The sequence below is a fragment of the Pan troglodytes genome, chromosome 15 (assembly GCF_028858775.2).
Source record: "Pan troglodytes isolate AG18354 chromosome 15, NHGRI_mPanTro3-v2.0_pri, whole genome shotgun sequence".
Classification (NCBI taxonomy): domain Eukaryota; kingdom Metazoa; phylum Chordata; class Mammalia; order Primates; family Hominidae; genus Pan; species Pan troglodytes.
The window spans coordinates 30930327-30947287 of NC_072413.2; the positions used below are offsets into that span (position 1 = coordinate 30930327).

Genomic DNA, 16961 nt, shown 5'->3' on the forward strand with positions numbered 1-16961 from the left:
CATGTCTGGAAAGCTACATTTTATTCTTTGATGATATTATGGTTGGAGATATAACAGGCACCACTATTATATCTCCCTTCTGTGCTTATATGACACATGGAGTAGAGGATGATGGGAAATTCTGATCTATTATTAGTATTTTACTTCAGTAAAATACTTAAACTATATTTTTGCAAGATTTTGTTACCACTCCTTTACATGTCTTTTTTGAAAGCCAGAGGCAAACTTTCCTAGGCAAATAATGTGAACAGCGAACACTTAGTGAATATTTGGGGAAGGAATCAATATGCTAAAGAAGCTAGGAAAATTGGATCATTTAATAGAACTCCCAATATAGACAGGTGGTATTTCAGGAACCAGTCTGGTGTTTTTAGATGTCCTAGTGTGAATTAACATTAAGCATACAAAAGATGTATTCTTAAGTGCCCCAAAATACACACACACACACACACACACACACACACACACGATTACTCAGCCTTAAGTAGAAAACCTGTGAGGACTTTTAGTGTTATATATTTTTTTCAACCAATAATTGCTCTATTTTGATGATTTCTTAATTTGGTTGTCTGTTTTCATCAAAATTCCTTAGTGAGCCCAGTTGAAACCTCATATATTCACACACACCTCCCATTGATTTCACTTGGGTGAAACTTTATCGTTTAAGCAAAGTTTAAGTTGAAATGTTGAGTTAATGATGCTCACTTTAAATACCAAAGGCTGAATGCATTTATGTATTCAAACACTTAGCTAGTCAAATATAACTCCCATCAGGGTTTAGAGGAAGAATTATTTCTTAAACTATGCTGGCCTCACAAGTAATATATTACCATCAAATCTGCAGAAAAATGATACTAAATAAGGTTGGTAGTATTTTTTTATTTATAAAAGCCCTGGAATCTTTTTTAACCTTAAATAAGGCAAAGTAAAATGGTGGGTAAGATGTTATGAAATACTTAGAGCAATTACCCATAGTGCTTCAACCCAAACTTAAAAATAAACACTAAAGAAAAATTTCGCACATCTATTTCTCTATAGCCTTGTCTGTTTAGATGCTTAAACTATAAAACAAATACATTTATAGTTCTACATTTGTCTAAGAAAAACTGACTTCAAGTTAGAAGACTTTTTCTCCCCATAACATGATTAACCTACCTACATCAGAATGTCCAGCTCCTTTATTGTGAACCCATTTAAGATCAAGTGTATGGCAAGTTAAATAAGAAGTATCAAAAAGAATACATTTTGGTTAAATGTTTACTTTATAACACTTTCATAGAGTATATATGAGTTTGCTTTATAACACTTTCACAGAAAATGTAACATATTCATAGGGTATTAAAATGGTATCCTAACAGGCCTTTTAACATCTAGGAGATCACAAATGAGAGTGAATGCATTGACATAAACCCAAGCATAATTACAAAGAAAATTTTATGAGGAAAGTCCCTCCAAAAGGGACTCATAGTTCTTATATTTGTATTCCTATAAGATTATAAGCTACTCACCACAATTTTAATCACCTCTCCCTTCAAAAGAGAGAGATGAGAGCAGTTGTCACGAGAAATTCAAGAGAAGATCCTGGTTCTGAATTCAGCTGATAGAATCAGCATATTCTCCAAGGGAATATAGAACTGTTAACTAGTTCTCCCCTACCCTTGATAAATTCATTTGTTCGTGATCTTCTCTGTTTTCCTGTAGAGTAGCTGGAACTTTTCCTGGAGCACATCGTCTTTTATAAAATCACTCAAAAAACACACCTTTGCAGCTAATATAAATGTAAGAAAGTGAACTCTTTCCTTACTTAAGAAGTTTCCTATAATACTGGGGACATTAAATTGTGGTCATTTCAGAATCTTTCAAAAGCACCTACAAAGAAATTCAATAATTTATTTCTGATTTGCCACTGTTTTTTTTTGAGACAGAGTCTTGCTGTGTCGCCCAGGCTGGAGTACAATGTCATGACCTCAGCTCACTGCAACCTTTGCCTCCTGGGTTCAAGCAATTCACCTGCCTCAGCCTCCCAAGTAGCTGGGTCTACAAGCATGTGCCACCATGCCTGGCTGATTTTTGTATTTTTAATAGAGACGGGGTTTCACCATGTTGGCCAGGCTAGTCTCAAACTCCTGACCTCAGGTGATCTATCTGCCTGGGCCTCCCAAAGTGCTGGGATTACAGGTGTGAGCCACTGTGCCTGGCTTTGATTTGCCACTGTTATATGTTTGATTTCACTAAATGTGGAAAAATCTCAGGTCTTTTCCAACTTGTGGATTAACACATGGCCAAGAATCTGAAATCAGGCACAAATACTTCTAAGAAAAAAGTTTTTGTCTTCTGTTTTGAGACTTTGTGAGAATTTGTTGTTTAGCACATTGGTGCTCATTGGGTACCAATGAAACAAAATGTGGTACCAAGGCATTTACTGTATCTAACAAATCAAGTATCAAGTCTAAATATTCTCAGCTAGGATGAAAACAAACTAGACTGGATAAAGGGTGAGTACCTGTATTAGGTTCATTTGCTACTTGCAGGTCTCCCGTGTAGACTGAGAAAAAGTCTTAAGTGACTTTTGTTCCAAGGCCCATGATAAGGAGAATAATAGAAGGAAACAGTTCAATAGATATAAATGCATGCTAAAAAGCCAGTGAAAAAATTCCCATACTTCAGAACATTTTATTATTTTATATATTTTTTAATTTATTTGAAAACCATTAATAATTTTCATGTTCATAAACCTTTATCTTTCACTATAAAAGAGGAAGTGAAAGGAAGGGGAAGGCAATTAACATTGATTTAACATCTACTACATATAATCATTTTAAGTAAGTGAATTTACCATTTTAATATAGTAAAAACAAAATCTCACGTAAAGAATGAGTAAAGCAGCCTGTTCATGTTGCACTGGTTGTATTGGTATTGGTCTTTGGTGATGAGATACTGTTGTGTCTGCTGACACATGCTGCTTTTCTGAAGTCATTCTTGCCCCACTGAAAGTTTTTGTTTTCTTTATCTAGATTCATTTATCATCATTCACCAGGGACTATGCTGGACACTGAGGATGCAAAGATAATAAATTCATCTCTTGCCCTTGAATTTCTTAGTCATAATCAGAATTTCTTTTTCGGTGGTGCACATGTATGAAAAAGAAACAAGCTTCTTTCTTTTGTCTTGCCAATTGATCATTTTTATGAGGCACCCTACACTCACACTTTCCTAGAAAAGCAAGAAAAATACTTGCTTTAAGATCAGAGTTCAGGCTCTTAGACACATTATAGCCTCTCTAATAAATTAACATTCTCTTTAGGAAATACTCTCTTGGGATCAATGCTCTGTTTTTCAGATTTTCTATTGGTCTCCATTCTTTTCTCCAAGATGACATCTGAGCATATAGGGATTTACATGATCTTGTAATTCTGGGGTGCAGTGGAGTCCCCTGGCTTAACACAGTGCTTAGGTACAGTCTGGCTGGGCTTATTGAAATGGGTCTTGTCAAGGATATTACGAGGCTTCCTCCCACTGAGGGCTGTAGCTTGTCTAGCTTATGTTGTTACCTCTTGGCTTGGTCAGGGCCCGGTGGTATTTCTTGCTGACTAAGCCTCAATTCAACCCTCACTGACCCTGCCAACTCTCTGTGGTCTGGATTGAGAGGCCCACCTGGCTCTCCTTTTGTTGGGGAGAGGCCGTCATTGTGCCTTTGTTGTCATGGCAATGCCTCTGTCAAGTTCACCAGCTGACCTCTCAAGAACCTTGGAGTCTCTTCTTGGGAGAATGAGAGAACAACAGAGCAAAGAGAATTCTAACCGAAGATCTCTCTCTGTCTACAACATCCCCACTCCAGGTTATTGTGGGGACAATATATGAGGCAATTTCCTCGCAGAGTTCTGACCAGGAAATGAAGTTGACATCCTTATGCTTTGGGCTTTTTTCTCAACCTGTCTCACATGCCTCCTTTCTAGGTCTTAGGCCAGGAGAGAGGAGAACACACATCTGAGCACCTGCTCCTCCTGCCTTATTTTTTATTCTCCAAATCCTCTGACGTGGAAAGGGTGAGCTTTCTCTTCCTTTCCCCTTTGCTTTAATAATCCCTTGAATCATATACTCTTCTAATTTTGTGGGTGGCATTCCACTTTTTCTGTCTGTATGATTAAAATATAGGAGGGTGCAAGGAGAGAGAAATAGCGACTGTAATTCAGGAAGTATTTCTAAATGGTTAAACCTCTCAAGGAAATGTTTATTAGTTATTCCTTATTAGTCACAGAGTCAATAAAGAAAACCAGATGGTTTATTTTTTATTTGTCTCTTTTATAGTGGTCGGGTTTTGTTTTGTTTTAATCTTTCAAAATGGGATACTAGTTCAGATTTCACATATATGCTGGAGGTCTTTGCTACTCAGAAAGTGTGGTCCATGGGGTCAGGCGCGGTGGCTCATGCCTGTAATCCCAGCACTTTGGGAGGCCGAGGTGGGCGGATCATGAGGTCAGGAGATCGACACCATCCTGGCTAACAAGGTGAAACCCCTTCTCCACCAAAAATACAAAAAATTAGCCGAGCGTGGTGGCGGGCGCCTGTAGTCCCAGCTACTCGGGAGGCTGAGGCAGGAGAATGGTGTGAACCCGGGAGGCGGAGCTTGCAGTAGGCAGAGATTGTGCCACTGCACTTCAGCCTGGATAACAGAGTGAGACTCCGTCTCAAAAAACAAAAAAAAAAGTGTGGTCCATGGACCAGCAGTGTTGCCAACACTTGTTAGAAATGAAGAATCTCAAGCCCCACCCTAGAACAGTTACTGAATCAATATCTTCATAACAAGATGATCATTTGCACTGTATGTGCATTTAAGTTTCAGAAACACTGCTCTAGGCCACCATAGCCTTACTAAAGGTTTTAACTACATCAACTATAACCATCATTGGCATTCAGTAAACATTTATTAATAAACTCCACATGTTAGCCAATGTTGATGCTTGCCCTTGGGTGCTTATAGTTCTAATCAAGGATCTTTATAGTTATGATAAAGTAATTAAAATAAAATAGGCAATCTTAGATCTATTCCCCCCCACCCCATCATCAGGCACACCTTAAATTTTTTGACAGATCTATTAAGATTAAATTATAAGTTATTAAAAGTGGATTTTCATTTTCATGGAAAGCAGTCATTTAATGTACAAAGACAAGAACAGGTAGTAATAAAATACTCAATTGAAAAATTCAGATTCATACCTGAGGCTGCTGCCTCATTAGTACTGATAGGGTTTTGCTCAGTTACAATTTCACAAGACTGTAGGATTTCTTTTAGTGGGGTGATTTTGAGGGGTAAAGGACAAAGTCATAGTTTTTCATTCTGTACTTTCATTTTCAGATCACAGTGTTTTAGAAGAATCTGGGCTTTACTTATTCACCAGGTTTTCAATAGAGAATCACATTAATCCTTTTAAGCTCCTTATTCTAATGATTTATTTTGTTGAAAACCATAGTGATCCTCCTTTGAATTTTAATGATTGCTGGCTATTCAAAGATTCATTGTTTTGACTTCCTGTCCTTACCTTTGTTTCCTACATGTCTGTGGGGAACACCTGTCTAATACTGGATCTGCCACTGGTTCTCACTGGCTTACCAGAGTCACTCAAGCCTATCTCTGAGTGTTAAGCTGAAATGCTGACTACTCATCCATAACAATAAATGTAGGATGTATGTTTGCAGAGATAGGCAGATAGACAGCAGAGGGACAGATAAATGATTGAGTGATGTCCCAGTGAAAACAGTATTTTGGATCTGATAGTATATATCAGTGTATTTGGATCTGATAGTGATCATTATACAGAAATTAGTTAAATTGTTATTCTTAATCATAAATCTATTAGGATGCAATATCTGTAGAATATCTAGTAGAGGGGAAAGGGGTTCAAATTTTGAGAGTGCTGTTCTTACCCAAAATTCGGGACCATGTAACCTTCTACAAGTCACTGACTCTCTATTTCTCAGTCTATTAAATGGCAGTGCTCTTTTTTAAGGATGCAGTGGTGATCTTTTTGTTCAAGTGCTGCAAATCCTCAGAAAGGGTTAGCAAATGGAAATAGCCATAACGTGTCTCAGGTATGAGCACTGGAATTGCATATTACGTTTTCACAATCTAAGAGGTGGCTGTGTCGCAGGTTTGAGTTTCTATTTTGCCCACTGTGTAACAACACAGAAATTTTCTCTTCTCTTTTTGTGGATATCACTAGAAACATCATGGGTTTTCAAGAATATATTATTCTAATATGAGATTTTAACAACTACACTGTATTTATGCATACTACATTTTGTGCCTTATCTTCAGGCTTCTGGACTTTGATTCAGAATATCAGGAGCTCTGGGATTGGCTGATTGACATGGAGTCCCTTGTGATGGACAGCCACGACCTGATGATGTCAGAGGAGCAGCAGCAGCATCTTTACAAGGTTAGAGCTACCCTTCCTGCCTTTACCTTGCTGTGGAAGATCTGATTAGCCTGACAAGTCTCTCTCTCTCTCTCAGGATATCTTTTCGTTCATTGTATGTACCATGGTGTCTATTAGAATTCCCTTCCCTGTCCCCAAACTCATTTCCATCCCTTGTGTGCTGACAGGCTGCACCGACATCATAATTGCAAGAAAGTTCCCTTTATCACATTCTATTTGCTGTAATTCTAAAGAAGGACAAAGATTTATCTTCAAGATGAATAGCAATAAATGAAACTGCATTCATAAATAGACTGAAACAAAATGAAGGATAAATGGACTAGTAACGTTTAACAAAACGTGGTACGATTGGAGCACTCAGGTGGATTCTATCTACCCCTCAGATCTTCCCAGGGAAAAAAGAAATTTGCCTTTGGTTTGGCTTGCTGCTGCCAAAGTACAGGGCTCATCCAATTTGATGTTTATTAGTGATACATAGAGCAGACGTTGTCATATTAAGTCAATACATTTCCATGTGATTTAAGAAAACTGGCTTGAAACTCATGTATTGATTGTAGGCAATCCATCTAATAACTATCTATATTGTTTTCCATGTCTGCTAATTCACCCTTAACCTACTGTATTTTACCAATTCTACTTAAATAGTCTTAGCAGTTCTTATAAAGCAATCATGTGATTTTGCCTAAAAAAAAAAAGTGGTTGCAGGATTCACAGTGCCTGCAAAAGCTGTCAGGGGGAGGGAAGAGGGACTTTCCACTGAAATATCAGACTGCAGTAAATCTTCCTCATTTAGGCAATTTTTATTGGAGTAATTCTGACAGTTGTCATCCTTGAATTGCTTTGAGCATATGGCATATTTCAAAGAGCAGATTGTGAATCATAAAAAATAAAATTAATAACTTACCACAGAATCAGCAACAGTATAATGACAAGAAACAACTACCTTCTAGTTTTTGAAAATTTCTTATAGAATAAGAAGTACATTCAAGGTCAAATAAAAGTTGCCTTCTTTCTTCTTCAATGTTATCATTTTAAATTACCGTTCTTTAATAAATGATTTTAACTTTTACCTCCTCTAAAGAGAGATATTTGTACTTTTCAAGAGTCTGGTTGACTTTAATTAGTGTCCCCTAGGAATCATCTCAGTTAAGAGAAGATATAAGCTCCCCAGGGACCCAGCAAATGGGGACATTTTATTCTCTAAAGAATGCAGTCCAACCTTAATTGAGTTTGTTGACTGTTAGCTGTTTCCTGTATGGATAGCTGTCCACATTAACAACACAGCTATCTAATATATCTTCTGGCATAACATATTGTTACAGTAACAGTCTCAACCTAATTTAACAAAAACTAGATGACTTCACATTTCACATCAGGATCAGGAATTACATATGAAAACGTGCATATAAATCTATATTAATTTAATGATAGAAAAATATTTTATCCCTAAGACTTAAGTATTAAAAATTGAGCCAAATGGGAAAAATATAAAAGGTTACCTAACCATAAGCCATTATCTCGGACTTTATTGCACTCATGATGCCAAATAATATTTCTTTTCTTCTTGATGCATTTTTTATTTTGCACATAAGCCACTATTTTTTCAGAAACAGTGCTATTCTTTGTCAAAATCACATTCATATAATTTACATCACAATTAATAGGAAATCATTGAACAAAAAATGCAGTCTTCTTTTTTCTTGCAGTTTCCTTATAAGTGCTTTGCCTGAAAATTCCCATTCTGGCATATTGAAGGCCATTATTCCACCCACTCAGAACTTCTGGGTTATAGTATTTTTCCAAACATTTTCTGTACTGTGATTTTTCATTTGTGACTCACGTCCTGTCACCATTCTTCTGCTTTTAGGTGCTTAACATAGCTCTGCTCATTAGACCAGCACTAACTTTGCATTTGGCTTATAAGCAAAATTAAAGATTGAGTTAGAAACCAGTAGAAAATGCTGCAAGTCTGTAGGGTCTTTCTTTATGTGCACTCCCAAATTATTCCAGAGGCTTGGAAGCCTCCAGAATAACCCTGAGAATATTGACTGAGGAGTCATGTAGAACTTCAGGTGGCTCCTAAATTAGAAAAACTGATGAGAAGAATTAATTTCATGTCTTCCCAAGAATCCTCAGGGATTTCCAGGTTAAGTCAACATTTTCAATATCCTATTCCTCTGTTCTAATCTGCTTTTCCAGGAATCAACTAAACTGATGCCTTGAGAAAGGGGTATTTATGGTCTGTTGATCATAGAGACCCCTGAAGGAGTAAAGCTTTTCAATTGGTGCCCAGGCCTGCCAGGTTTTAGATGCAATTTGAGACTACCTTATTTATCTCTAATCTTTGTATTTGTTGACCCCAAAAGATACCAGTGCTTTATTAACCTTTTTTATTAAGGACACCATTGACATTTAGGGCAAAACAATTTTTTTTTTTAGTTTGTGGGCCTGTCTTTTACACTACAGAACATTTACTCTTCATGTCCCCCACTCATTGTGACAACTCAACGAGACTTCCCAACCCATGTTACAGCATTTCCCAGTCCATCTCAACATATCTATACCATCTTTGTTTCTTAAAATACTTATATAACAACAAGGAAAATGCCTTAAACTTGTACTGTAAACGTTATTGAACAAACACCTTATATAGCTGATACTGAACCAACAGTTGTGAGTTTAAAAATCAAGGATGAAAATGAAGCTCATCATCCCTAGTATTAACGAAAAGGATGAGGTGAAACTTTTAAGGGAGATCTTCAGCTGAGTGATGGCAAAAATCCTAGGAAACTGTAGAGCAGGACTGAATCTTTATTCCTTCTATTAGAGCATTTAAAACCTTTGTTCTTCTCTCCCTGGGTGTCTCTCTGTATTTCATCACTCAACCCCTTTCCTGGAGTATTTATGCCCAAACCCTGACTCATGCACTTATGAAGTCCTAGGTTGATCCCCAAGGTATGTGTTTAGAAATGTCAGGTTAGATAAAATCTAGTAAGATGCTAGTCAGTGAGAGTGAAGCTAATTTAGCTTTTTCAACATTAGGCATTACCTTCCTGACTTTACCTATATATTTTTATATCCTGATTTGCACTAGAAAATCAGCTAGCCTTACCTCCTAAACATGAAACTACAGATTGTATGAAATACAGAAACCCTAGACTATCCACTCAGCAGATATCCTGAGTACAGCATCTATTGTGATATTTAGGCTAATCCAAAGCCAGCAAAATGTACAAGGAACTTATAAAGACAAATAATTGGATTTAATGGGCAAAGACTACATTAGTACAACTTGACATCATTCAGAAACCTTAATACTGCAATGGGCTATAAAGTGGACTTTCTATTTGAACTATTTCTTGTTATTTTTATATTGTTAGAAATTTAAGATCATTTTTTGAGTTAATTTTAAACTGCAGTCTCAAGAGCAACCTAATTCCTATTAAAAACTAACCATTCCCTTAAATATACTTTCTTCTTTGTTTTGAGACAGTGAGTTATACTGCCAATGACTTCCCTTCCCCCTTATTTGTCTTGCTCTACCTCTGAATAGGAGCCTTCTATATCTATTTTCTAATGAACATTGGCAATATCGTCAGCCTAGAAAACACAAATGTAGTCTTTTCTCATTTTTTCTTCCTCATCCTGAGAATTACCTCGAAGGAGAATTTGCACCCACTCTCTCACTTTCTTTCTCGTCATTCCTCCTATCTTCCTAAGTAGGACAATTTAATTTGTCAAAAGTAACCACTATGATTTTGAAAGTTCAGCTCCTATTTGGACTAGAGTTACGACGCCAGAATTCATAATCACAGGGAGCTGTCACTCTGCTGGTCTGCATGTGCATTAACTATTAATGGAGAAATATTTAAAACCCACTTGTGAAGGAAAAGCTCCATTTTTTCATTTCTACAGATCAAAGGTGGCATTATTCTTGGGCTTGGGGAAGCTCATGACACCTCCTCCCCCATTCTCTAAGTGTTATAGACTGAGTGACCTAGAAGCATTTCAACGTTTAGAGTTATAGCTCAGACTGCTGCTGTTACTGCTGCACTGTCCTCCCCAGCAGGTACAGCTGACATTGTAGTATGGTGAGGGTGTGCCCTATCAGAGGCTCCTTACCTATGCACAAAGGACTGCCAGTTCGCTGCTACCTACAGAGCACAGATGACAGACCTCCTAGTGATCCGAAGTTGGTCTGGAATTCCAGACTCCAAGGGTTAATTTCAAGGGCCAAATTCAGAAGTTGCAGCCTGGTGATTATTGTTATAATTAAACAAGAGTTTTCAGATAGTATGAAGCTCACTGAAACACCCCACTTATATATTTGTTCCTTGAACGATAGCTTACCTGCTCCTCATCAATGAAATATTAGATTATAGTCATGGGCTGCATAACAAGATTTTTGGCCTTTGAAGAACTACATATGCAATGGTTATCCCATAAGATTATAATACTATATTTTTACTATACCTTTTCTATATTTATGTACACAAATACTTACCATTGTGTTACAGTTGCCTACAGTATTCAGTATAGTAACATGCTGTACAGGTTTGTAGCCTAGGAGCAATAGGCTCTACCGTATAGCCAAGATGTGTAATAGTCTCTACCATCTACTCTATCATCTAGGTTTATCTAAGTACACTCTAGGATGTTCACACAGTGACAAAATCATGAAACACTGCTTGGATGGAGACCAGAGAGTGAGGTGGGGAGAAAGGGAGAGATTATAGCAGGGATATACATTTCTCAGAACATACCCCGTTGTTAAGCAACATGATTTGTACATGATTTATAAAGGGTTAAAACTAACTCTTCCAGCTTAAAAATACTACTAAATAAGTATCCAATTCAACTGAGATCTTTGTACTTTCAGAGAATTTATACTAAAGATTTCGTACTTAATTTTGAAGGTTAGTTACTCATATGGCTTCATTCATATAAGTCCAAACATGTCCTCTGTGTAAAAGGAAAAGGACCATTCATTTATATAATACAATGGCTACTAAACAGATCAATTACATTTTTACCCTGCTATGAATTTGGGGTTATTTATAAGAATCAACATGAAAATAATATAAATATTTTAAAAACATAAATACAAATCAGACTGGAGAAAATATACATAGACTAGAAGTTGCATCTGTAAGAAGAGTTAATATGCCTGTATATAAACTGCAAAGCCCTACACAGTTACTAAAACATGATCCCAATGTTATATTTTGAGTTTCCTGGTAGTGAAGGCAAAGAGGGAAATGTGTCCAATTGCAAAATGTATGCTTTCTATAAGAAAAAGAGATAATACTTCCTTTGAAGAAATTTTGTTTTGATACTTAGATGTGAAAACATTTTCTTTTAGGATTTTTTTAAAATACAAGGGCTTAGAATGGTATGGTAAATACATTTCTAACCATAATAATTATTAAATATAAATACGTGTGGAATAGAATTAGAAATTCTGAGGAATAGGAAATATAGAGTACAAGAAGAAATATGGAACATAGTTGACTTGCTATTTTATAACTATTGATATCAAAATGATGTTGTCATAGATATGAACTAATCTCAGAAAACAGATTAATCACACTATTCCTGTATTTCATAAATTCACACATTTCAGCTTTCTGGAATAGCTCTCTTTTATTTTGTTCTGGACCAAATTGATCTAACTAATTTCAGATGTGATTTGATATTCTTATGACTAAACTTGAGCCCCTAAAAGTGTAATGTTAGGTTGGTTCATGGTCCAGGTCATAGTAGCTAAACTTGAAATAGAAGACAATTCATTAACTTTTTTAAAAAAAATTCACATGGTGGTGTACAGAATAGAAGGACGTGTCAAAAAATTAAATTCTGTTAATTAGGCCTTATATTGGAATTTCAGTGTTGAGTGTTACATCTCTACCCTGATGTTCAAAATGAAACAAATTACAGTTATCGAAGCAGTCAAGGTAAAAATGTACTAGATATATCAGGCACAAGAATTTAATGGTAATTTTTTACCTCTTTTCCTGGTAGATTAATTTTATAGCTTAATTGTATGTTAGATTAAAACTCCATTAAGATAAGAAGAATATGCTTAAATTCATTATAATATTTCAAATAACATTATCTAGTCATTTAAAAAGTGATCAGAATGGAAAGATCTAGACTGTCTCCACTGCTTATCTAGAAATGAATTTGTTGTTTCATTTTTATTAAAGTTTGAAAAGTCCTTAGATTAACTGTGATATTAATTTGAGCTTTGATGAATCAGTGTTTGCTATGAATACTTGAATATTTTTTTTTCCTTTTTTTTTCTTTTTTTGAGAGAGGGCAAAACTTATCCTGAAAATGTTTAGGGGAAGAAAAAGTAGATGAATGTGGTTTCTCAACAATGTTTGAAACACTGTTCATGCTAGAGCCTGTAATTCCTATTTGAATCACTTCTTTAAAAAGAAAAAAAAAAAAAGATGTTAAGAGAATAGGATGCCAAGAAATAGTTGGCTGTGTGTGTGGAGGGGCAACGAAGGGAAGCCCCGCCAGCAGTTTTTGTCTCTAGCGGGTGAGCTACTGTCCGGAAGGTGCGTTGGCTCTCTGGGCTGGCCTCTGAGGCATTGTGCTGCTCCCTCTCTCCCTGGCCTGGCTGGCTCTGGCCTAGAGTGGATCAAACAAGCCGTGGGGAAAGTTCCCCTCATTTGCATCACTTCTAGACAGCCCTGTCGTACTCTTTGCTGACAGGAAATCACTGTCTTTGTCACCTTTTCTCAGGGCCCTCCTTTTGGCAGAGATGGGCCATGTGACCACGCTTAATCACAACAACAGGGCTGGCTCAGGACTCAATGACATGTTTTCCTCAGCACTTCAATAAATGGGGTAGAGGAGTCAGTAGGAAATGAGTACATTAATTTTAGAGTGAAAAGATAATTAACACTTGAAGGACTAATGCTACAACCTATGGAATTATTATTCAAATTGAAGTTAATTTATCAAAAACTTGTGAAAACTATCTGCCCTAATGCAACTGTTTAAAAAAATAAAACTTGAATAGTAAGAGTTGGGCATGTTGGAGGCAGAGTGGGAAGAAGGCGGGGAGAGGGGGGCTTGGATGGAGAGTGGAGAGTGAGGGGAGAGAAAGGGAGAGAGGGAAATCATAGCAGGCATTAGCTATGTTTGAAAAAGCAACTTAAATGGGCTAAAACTTCAACATTTGGGACTGAAGGCTGGAGCACGTAAAACGCTTACTTAGATGATATGAATAGGACACTGGCAAACAAAAGCAGCAGTGTGCTCCTAGAAAACTGTGCTTAAAGGAGTTTCCTTGGCAACAGAAATGCAGTTCCAAAAGTAGACAGAACTTTCCTCAGAAAACATACTATTAATAACAACCTTCCGGAACAACTTGGAACAATTTGACGACTTGGCAATAATAATGCCAAGTGTTCTGCAAATTAATCTAACACATAACAGTTATGTTTCTCTTGCCTGTAATTCTGCTGGACCCTACCTAGAACTCATGCTTTTAGCAGCACAAATGTGAAAAATATTTCTAAATGCTGTCACAGAAAAAGAAAACCAAAAGAAATGCTAGTGGCCAACAGTGGCCAATGATTGTATTCAGCCTTTTGGAATCTACTAACAACTCTGAGTTCAATGAGATAAGTTTATTCCAATAAATGCTCCTATATTTACTATCTCATTTCAGTAAAGAGGCTTCCACAAACAAAACTTGGTAAAGGGTTAACAGTCTGAGACTTGCTGTGATGTGAAGCACATCTGAGGCCGTTGGTTATGTAAATGTAATGCTCACTAAATATGTGCTGAGTGTTATTTTTTAAAGTATCATCATTTCTTGTTAGCCTAGAGAATAAACTAATCTTGGATGTACTTGGCCAACGGGAATCATTTGAATTCTCCTGAAGGCTATCCGTTTGCCAGCCAAGAGAGGTAGAGTATTCCCCTCCTCTGACCTTTCTTGAATCCTTGGATCTAAAGGTTAAAAGTAATCAATATCTCATTGTGCTGCTTGGTTTCAGGGTAATAAGTAATAACCATCATGTTAAAATCCAAATGATTACAGATAGCACTTAAATTAGTTGACCTGTTTGGGAGATTTTATTACTTCCAATCAGGATAATAATTAGAGTTTGCTAATAAAATTTTGGATTAAGTTGCAAAAAATTTCAGCCTTTAATTTTTTGAAAAATGACTTTTACTTAATTAGATGGGAATGCGTAGTATTCCCTCTTTTGTTAAGCTGATAGCTTTACTTTAGCCCCAGATATTTGTAGATTTCTTTCTAGTTTCTAGAAAAGAAAGTAGAGGAACATTTAAATTTCTAATAAGAAAAGGTTTTTGGATCACTGCCGTCTTTGGCTCCTGAACTACTCAAAACTATGTATATGTTTCAGGTTAGTGACTTCATAGCAATGACCCTCACCTACTTTTTAGCATGTCCTGTTTTTAAATTACTTATCTTTAGTGGTTATATTCATATTGGGGCTAATCTGGTTTGAGGCTGGCAAAAAATTATATGATGTATGATTAAACTTTACAGACAGCTATGGTATGAATGGGGTTATTTATTTTGTTTAAAAAAAGAGTATCAAAATTTAAAGATGAAAACCAAGTATTATCATTGACAAAGAGGTATTAATATAAAAAAGATAAATGATAGGCTTAATGTTCCATGTAATTACATCAGGAAGGCATTGATTATCATAATTATAACCACAAGGAAGTGTATAAGGTACATATGCTATTTGGTCTAAATAATTTGTCTTTTATCATCGTTCTAGTTTTTATAGTTTATTAGAACTTCTTGAATGTATTCCTAAAGCAGGAATGTGGGGCTAAAAGGTACCTAGGTAACGTTTCAGTTATTTCAAAAGAAGTCCTGGTACCTGTTCAGAATAGATGGTAAGGCTCAAGGGAAAAGTTTTCCCATAGTGCTTTCACATTAAACTCATTAACTTCCTTTATGTCCGCATCTCATAACATTGTCTAACTTTGGAAAGAAGCACATTTGTGGTTGTCCTAGGGATATCAATTTGGAGTATTAGGGAATTCTCCAACCCAGCTAGCTGCATTACCAACTGACCGTACTGCCTTTAATCCCATTCTTAAGATTCATTTCTTTGGGGTAAAGAAGAATGCACTCTACTGAATGCAGATATTCTGTGGGGAAGGCGCAGGAGAATGATATTGAATTAAATATCAATTTTAATATCTAGCTAAAATAGAAAGGCATTGGGAAGGGAAGAGAGTGGGTAGAGAGAAGAAATCCAGAAAAGGGAACAAAAACAGATGTTATCTTCTTCAACATTTGATAAAAAGAGAAGTGTGTTTATGTGTATGTATATGTGAGTATGTTTTTCTGGTATTGAGATGGGCGTAGGATAGAGGGAGAAAGAAACTTATCAAATAGTAAGATTTTACTAATAAATTTGATTGTGTCAATGCCCCATTCACATTATCTTATTTAATGCTCACAGGGATCTTGATTATTTTCCTTAATTCATAGACCCTGAGCCAAAAACATAAAGAGGTTAGGAAGCTAGCCTAAAAGGCACAGAACTTGTCCCTTAGTCAGGCTAGGCTAGGGTATGCCAAGAGAACAAATATGCCCCAAATCTCAGAGGCTTAAAGCTGCAAAGATTTATTTCTCATGCATACTACATGTCCATCACATGTTGGCTATTGGCTCTGCTTGGCATTGTCCTCACTCTTAGACTTAGGCTAATGGCGCAGCCACCGTCTTAAATATTCCCTTACTATGGTAGAGAGAAAAGGGAGCTCTGGCGGGTCTCACTCTGGCCATTAAGCCTTCTCCCTGGAAGAAACACATGTCAGTTCCACTCAAAATTTTTTTTGGCCAGAACTAATTGCATGGCCACAACCAACTTCAAAGTAGATGGGGGAAATGCAGCCCTACCACGTGCCTGAAATGCAGAAAGCTAGAAATATTTGTGGAGCTGTGCTAATAACTACCACAAGAACTAAGTAAGTTGGGATTTGAACCCAATCTGGGTGGCTCCAATGCTCATGGTCTTTTGCTCGCCTGCTCATTGTTGCCCCATGTCATCTTCTCTACAACAGGTAGATTCTTGCAAGAACGTTATTTCCTCCCTCTGTATGAACTTTTTGTGCTAAGATAGAAGAAAGAAATGTTAGATGGTATATCTGCAAAGAAAAGATGATAGACTTGGGTTGGCTCTTTAGCTAATCATCAGACTGTTCTGTGAAAGCCCCCAAACTTTCTGAAGCACCTCAATACCCTGGGGAAGTATTGCCATGCTGAGCCTCACTGGGGCCTCCTGCATTTTGTTAGATTCAGGAAAGCTAAGGATGAAAATATTTATGCTTTTTGGGAGATGCACTAAAGGCAGCATTGCCCTCAGATGATTCAACCTCCTGGATCCCGTTATGCCAAAGGAAGTTACTGAAGGAGGGTCCCCATGGAGAGATGCTCTATAGGAATATCATTTGCAGAAAAACCATTTTGCAGTCCTGTCGAGGAAGCAATTTCAGTTCTCAGAAACA

The 16961-nt window shown here is 36.8% G+C and overlaps 1 protein-coding gene across 8 annotated transcripts in view; it reads left to right on the top strand.

Moving 5' to 3' along the window:
- Positions 1-16961, top strand: part of AKAP6 (A-kinase anchoring protein 6) — a 622676-nt gene that overhangs the window by 479348 nt on the left and 126367 nt on the right. For all 8 annotated transcript variants that reach the window (XM_509893.8, XM_016925975.4, XM_054666458.2 and 5 more), the window contains one exon: positions 6317-6437. In XM_509893.8, coding sequence (XP_509893.4) covers positions 6317-6437 — 121 coding nt within the window. The remainder of the gene's footprint in view (positions 1-6316; positions 6438-16961) is intronic.